The sequence below is a fragment of the Piliocolobus tephrosceles genome, unplaced genomic scaffold, assembly GCF_002776525.5.
Source record: "Piliocolobus tephrosceles isolate RC106 unplaced genomic scaffold, ASM277652v3 unscaffolded_25986, whole genome shotgun sequence".
NCBI lineage: Eukaryota > Metazoa > Chordata > Mammalia > Primates > Cercopithecidae > Piliocolobus > Piliocolobus tephrosceles.
Genome location: NW_022308738.1, coordinates 1 through 7,072, shown reverse-complemented (window position 1 = coordinate 7,072; position 7,072 = coordinate 1). Strand labels below are relative to the sequence as shown.

Here is a 7,072-nt window from a genome sequence, read left to right as displayed (position 1 = left end):
TTTTTTTTTTTTTTTTTTTTTGAGACGGAGTCTCGCTCTGCCGCCCAGGCTGGAGTGCAGTGGCCGGATCTCAGCTCACTGCAAGCTCCGCCTCCTAGGTTTAGGCCATTCTCCTGCCTCAGCCATTCTCCTGCCTCAGCCTCCCGAGTAGCTGGGACTACAGGCGCCCGCCAAATCGCCCGGCTAGGTTTTTGTATTTTTTTAGTAGAGACGGGGTTTCACCGTGTTAGCCAGGATGGTCTCGATCTCCTGACCTCGTGATCCACCCGTCTCGGCCTCCCAAAGTGCTGGGATTACAGGCTTGAGCCACCGCGCCCGGCCTAACAATTTTTTTTTTAAGACAGGGTCTTGGCCAGGTGTGGTGGCTCACACCTGTAATCCCAGCACTTTAGGAGGCTGAGGCAGGCGGATCACCTGAGGTCAGGAGTTCAAGACCAGCCTGGCCAACATGTTGAAACCCCATCTCTACTAAAAATATAAAAACTTAGCCGTGCGTGGTGGCACGTGCCTGTAGTCCCAGCTACTTGGGAGGTTGAGGCAGGAGAATCACTTGAATCTGGGAGATGGAAGCTGCAGTGAGCCAAGATGGCACCCCTGCACTCCAGCCTGGGTAACACAGCAAGACTCCATCTTCACACAGGCTGGAGTGCAGTGGCACATTCACAGCTCCCTGCAACCTTGAACTCCTGGGCTTAAGTGATCCTCCTACCTCAGCCTCCTGAGTAGCTGGGACTACAGGTATGTGCCCACACCTGGCTAAATTTTATTTTGTTTTGTTTTAGGATGGAGTCCCACTATATTGCCCTGGCAGTCTCAAACTCCTGGCTTCAGGTGATCCTTCTGCCTCAGCTGAGATTACAAATGTGAGCCACCATGCCCAGCCTGGGAGAGGATTTTTTTTTTTTTTTTCTTTTTTTGAGACAAGAGTTTCACTCTTGTTGCCCAGGCTGAAGTGCAATGGCACAATCTCAGCTCACTGCAACCTCTGCCTCGCGGGTTCAAGCGATTCTCCTGCCTTAGCCTCCCAAGTAGCTGGGATTATAGGCATGTGCCACCATGCCCGACTAATTTTGCATTTTTAGTAGAGATGGGTTTCACCATGTTGGTCAGGCTGGTCTTGAACTCCCGACCTCAGGTGATCCTCCCTCCTTGGCCTCCCAAAGTGCTGGGATTACAGACATGAGCCACCACGCCCAGTTAGGAGAGGATTTCTTTTTGTTTGTTTGTTTGTTTGTTTTTGAGACGGAGTCTCACTCTGTTGCCCAGGCTGGAGTGCACTGGCACCATCGCGGCTCACTGCAAGCTCCGCCTCCCGGGTTCACACCATTATCCTGCCTCAGCCTCTGGAGTAGCTGAGACTACAGGCGCCCGCCACCACGCCCAGCTAATTTTTGTATTTTTAGTATAGACAAGGTTTCACTGTGTTAGCCAGAATGGTCTCCATCTCCTGACCTCATGATCTGCCCGCCTCAGCCTCCCAACGTGCTGGGATTACAGGCACGAGCCACCGTGCCCAGCCTTGGAAGAAGATTTCTTATCTCCAGTTTATAGCTACAGATTGTGCCAACCTGATGGCCAATCCATATCTGAGAACCAAGTAAACATCAGGGCATTGCTCCAACGTTACTGAGGGGATCTTCATCAGGATTAAGGGACTCATCTTTAAATTGTTCCCTCTGTCACCAGCTGTGCCTGCTCCTCTCACACTTCCCAGTGCCTTCCACAGACACCAAAAGCTCACATTTGCCATGATGATGCTGGGAACCAAATTATCTGAACCTTGAATCAAATCTAATTAGACTGGAATGGTCCCGAGTGTGATAGTTAATTCACTGTTGGGCACTCCTGACTTTTAACTGAGTATTGGGGACTGTTCTCTGGCTTCGCAGGCTCTCATTCAGTACCAGTATGGTCCCATTTACCGCCCAGTGCTATAAGCATGTGACAGTCAGATTTTCTGCAGAACCCACCTGTCCACTTAAAACCTGAGAATGACAGTGGGCCAGGACTGAGCTCTCCACAAGGCTGACCACTCTGCAGTAAGCACCTGGTGGTCTGCAGTGGCCCCTTCACCCTTAGGCCCACAGATCCCAGTTACCGGTACAAATCTTCACCACCTGCCTGACACCTACTCAACCATCTCCTAAGAGTGGTACAAACAGACACCCTCCCCTGTGCCTGCAACAGAGCCAGCCTGAGGAGGAAAGCTTCCCTCCCTTCCTTGTGCCACCTTTGAGAGGCATAACATGGGGATGCCCCTAGGGAATGCCAACCACCTCCCCAGCAGGAGGAAGTCCTCAATGGATCCCACAGCCACATCTGGAAGCTGTCAGGGAAGGTGATACAGCACAGGACCTCAAGTGCTAAAGGCAAAGTAAGTGGCGTGAGGCTGTTAGGTGACCTTTTTTTTTTCTTTTTTTTGAGATGGAGTTTTACTCTTTTTGGCCAGGCTGGAGTGCAATGGCACAACCTCGGTTTACAGCAACCTCTGCCTCCCGGATTCAAGTGATTCTCTTGCCTTAGCCTCCTGAGTAGCTGGGATTATAGGTGCCCACGCCTGGCTAATTTTGTGTTTTCAGTAGAGATAAGGTTTCACCATGTTGGCCAGGCTGGTCTTGAACTCCTGACTTCCAGTAATCCACCTGTCTCGGCCTCCCAAAGTTCTGGGATTACAGGCGTGAGCCACCGCACCTGGCCAGCTGTTGGGTGACTCTTGAAGGAAATGCTGGCTGAGGCCAGAGAGGGCCCAGCCCATACCCCTGGGAGGAAAGCTGGGCCACAGAAGGGAGCTCTTCAGAGCCCCTTCCCTTCCACAGAAGATGTACAAGAGGCATGGATAGCACCTCAGCAGGTCCATGTCTGAGAGAAACACCCTATGGGGAGCCCCCTAGAAGAGGGAGCTCTCACTGCCTGGGCAAAATCTTGTCATCCTGCCAAGCTCACCTCCCTCCCACATAAAGCTGACACATACTCTCTTCTTCACAGCCTTCCCAGCACACCACCAGGCTTCAGCTGCCATGCTTGCTGCTTCCTACAGTCAGCCTTGTCTTCTACCCAGTCAGCATCCTTCCTAAGGACCAATCAGCCCTCACTTTTTCTGTACCTTCCTTCGGCTCCCAATGGTGCTGAAACCTCACACATTTTGGGAGGTACCAGGACTATCAATGGATCCAAAGACACAAACTGACGGCCTGGTGGTTGAATCTGACCTGCAGGTTAGTGTTTGTTGGCACACAAGAAGCTGCTTAAATATGTGAATCAGAATATTCTAACATTTTAAGATTAGACTTTCTGGCCGGGTGCAGTGGCTCACACCTATAATCCCAAAACTTTGGGAGGCCAAGGTGGACAGATCACCTGAGGTCTGGAGTTCGAGACCAGCCTGGCCAACATGGCGAAACCTCATCTCTACTAAAAATGCAAAAATTAGCTGGGCGAGGTGGTGCGGTCCTGTAATCCCAGGTCTGTAATCCCAGCCACTTAGAAGGCTGAGGCAGGAGAATCGCTTGGACCCAGAAGGTGGAGATTACAATGAGCCAAGATTGTGCCACTGTACTCCAGCCTGGGCAACAGAGCAAGACTCCATCTCAAAAAATAAAAGATCAGATTTTCTGGCTTCTCTTCTTAAAAAAATCAGATCTGGACATATGAGGTCCTCATTGTGTGGCAAAACTGGACAGAGATGAGAAGCTGCTTTCTGAGATGGGCATGTTCAGTCTAGCTTGGCTGGGGCCCCACAGAGCAGATGCAGATACCCACATACTTTCAGCCCACTCCTGAGCTCATCTGCAGCTGCAGCACACTGCTTGGTGCCTGGCAACAGCTTCCCACCGCCAGTGCCTGCATCTCTCTGCTTCTCTGCCTAAAGACTTTCTCTAGCACTAGTTGGTATCAGGACAGCCCAGAAGCACCATGGATTTAGTGCCCTCAAAGAAATTCTCAACCCATGAAGTACAGGAGTCGGTGGATTAAAAAAAAAAAAAGAAAGAAAGAAAGAAAGAAACTCACGTTCCTGCTCTTCGGTGGTACAACTGTGAGGCACGTTCCACATGGTTATTACCATGGTCTCCAGTGGCCCACAGTGGCAGCCACTTCTCAATATACTCTACTGACTTTCTCCCTTTCCTGCCTCGCTTTCCCCATTACTTCCCTTGCAGTTACTCAAATCACATCCTAAATAAACTATCTGCTCCCAAGTCCTTGTCCCAGGGCTCACCTTGAGGGAACCCAAACTACATTGTGATAGTCTCACTTTGTCCCTTTTACATGACCTGCCTGGCCCTCATGAGCATGGCCCTGAGGACGTACCACTGACTGAGAGCTGCAGGAAATACCTGCGCCCGCAGGTGCCTCCCCAACATGCCGGGACAGGGCAGCACAGACTCACCTCCCCAGAGTAACTGTACTTGCCCCTGAGGATCTGCCGGTAGAGCCGGGTACGGTTGTCATCCTCAAACGGCATGGTGCCACTGAGTAGGATGTAGGCAATGACGCCCAGCGCCCACATGTCCACTGAGTTGGTGTAGGGCTTGCGGACCAGGACTTCCGGGGCAATGTACTCAGGCGTGCCACAGGTGGTCTTCATCAAGCAGTCATCACCCTTCTTGCGAGCACTGGCCAGGCCAAAGTCGGTGATGATGATCTTGGAGTCAGTGCCTGGATGGTAGTAGAGCAGATTCTCAGGTTTGAGGTCTCGGTGTGTGATGCCCAGTGCGTGCAGATACCGGACGCCATCCAGCACCATCTGCAGCACCCGTGTGGCGTCACGCTCGGTGAAGGAGCCCTTGGCAATGATGCGGTCGAAGAGCTCTCCACCAGTGGCCAGCTCCATCACCATGTACACCCGCTCCTGCGTCTCGAACACCTCCACCAGCTGGATGATATTGGCATGACGCACCCGACGCAGCACACGCAGCTCCGACTCACACACCTCCCGTCCCTCCCGGTACTTGGTCTCAATCATCTTGATGGCATATGGCTGCCGGGTTGCCCGGTGCTCTACACGTACCACTCGGCTGAAGCTGCCTCGGCCAATTAGGGCCTTGATGTCATACTTAGCTGTCACACGTGGGTCAAACTTGGCCCTGTACTTAGCTACCCTGGCCCTGCGTGGTGGTTCTGAGGGAGGCTCCGTGTGGCCAGCAGTCGGGGGACTGGGGCAGGGGTGTGCATACTGACTTGCTGCTGGGAACCCAGCTTTGACAGGGCTAACACTGTCCACCTCTGTGATGAAGTGCTTGTACACATCACTCTTAGTGCCACTGAAGGGCTCCACCTTCTTGACCAGATCCAGCTGGACATCCTTGGGTGGCTCGGGAAGGACCTTGCTTGTCCCACAGCCCATCACGGACACGAGGGCATCCTCTCCAGCGAGGCTGGCAGGACCTGCTCTGAAGGCAGTGCCCCGTCTACACCTACACACAAAGAGAGAACAAGTCAGCACAGCCAGGGCAGCTGTAAGGAAACCAGCCGTCCTCCTCAGCTCTCCCTCTCCAGAAACCCAGTCTCATTAAAACCGAACTCCTGGACAGGCGTGATGGCTCACAGTTGTAATCCCAACACCTCGGGAAGCTGAGGCAGGTGGATTACCTAAGGTCAGGAGTTCAAGACCAGCCTGGCCAACATGGTGAAAACCCGTCTCTACTAAAAATAGAAAAATTAGCTGGTCATGGTGGCACATACCTGTAATCCCAGCTACTTGGGAGGCTGAGGCACAAGAATTGATTGAACCCAGGAGGTGGAGGTTGCAGTGAGCTGAGATTACACCACTGCACTCCAGCCTGGGTGACAGAGCGAGACTCTGTCTCAAACAAACAAAAAACCGAAGTCCTGGCTCTCATTTATTTCCCTGGTCAGGAGTATGGCTTTGCTGTTCAAGAGCCCAGACTCAACACAGGGTCTAGCTGAAAAGATGGCCCGAGCATCATGGCTTTTTTTGATACAGAGTCTCGCTCTGTCGCCCAGGCTTGAGTGCAGTGACGCACGGTCTCTGCTCACTGCAAGCTCCACCACCCGGGTTCACGCCATTCTCCTGCCTCAACCTCCCAAGTAGCTGGGACTACAGGCGCCCACCACCACGCCCAGCTAATTTTTTGTATTTTTTTAGTAGAGACGGGGTTTCACCATATTAGCCAGGATGGTCTCAATCTCCTGACCTCGTGATCCGCCCGCCTCAGCCTCCCAAAGTGCTGGGATTACAGGCATGCACCACCACACCCAGCCACATCACGGCTTTGACTCATATCTCCCTGGGCCTCAGTCTCATGCTGCTCTTCAACCCTGAGAGGGGGCAGGAACACGCACAGCCTCAGCCGTCAGGGCTCCCACCCTCCCCACTCCTCTGCCTGGGCCCCTTATCCTAGTTGAAGTCCCATGTTTCTAAAATGTTAAAATCATTCCTCTTATTATTCTGACTCATCTTTTCTGAAATGGGAGTGTGAAGTGTTGGAGGCCTACTCTCTAACTCCACCACCCACCAGGGCTCAGAAAGCTGCTTCTCCAAGGCTTCCTTCATGGATATCTTTCCCAGCCCTTTAGGCTTCCTACAGGGGTTGGTCCCTCTGCAACAAACAGCAAACCACTTCCCTGGGGCTCTCCCTCATTCTCCTGGAAGGCTTCCACTCCTTTGCTAATGCACCGTCCCCACCCTAGCAGTTTAACTCCCTATTCCAGGGTCTCTCACTTCCCCACCACACTACATGGATGGCTGAAATCCCACACAAGGCCCAGAGCTGCTGTAATCAACTCCAGTGAACTTGGGACCACAAGCCTCAGCACTCGCCACCCGGTGAACTGCAAAACTTGCCTGGTCTTCATTCAAGAGTCAGAGGTGGGGCCGGGCATGGTGGCTCATGCCTGTGATCCCATCGCTTTGGAAGGCCAAGGCAGACAGATCACCTGAGGTCAGGAGTTTGAGATCAGCCTGGCCAACACGGTAAAACCCCATTTCTACCAAAAGTACAAAAATTAGCTGGGCGTGGTGATGGGCGCCTGTAATCCCAGCTACTTGGGCAAGAATCGCTTGAACTCGAGAGGCAGAGGTTGCTGTGAGCTGACATTGTGCCACCCCACA

General features: G+C 52.7%; 1 protein-coding gene across 1 annotated transcript; it reads right to left on the bottom strand.

Annotated features, from left to right (window-relative positions):
• Positions 1 to 4,011: 4,011 nt before the first annotated feature.
• On the bottom strand, positions 4,012 to 5,414 carry PSKH1 (protein serine kinase H1). The gene has a single exon (XM_026450900.1). It carries the CDS (start codon positions 5,342 to 5,344, stop codon positions 4,283 to 4,285), a length of 1,062 nt encoding a protein of 353 aa, XP_026306685.1. The 5' UTR covers positions 5,345 to 5,414; the 3' UTR covers positions 4,012 to 4,282.
• Between the last annotated feature and the right edge of the window lie 1,658 nt (positions 5,415 to 7,072).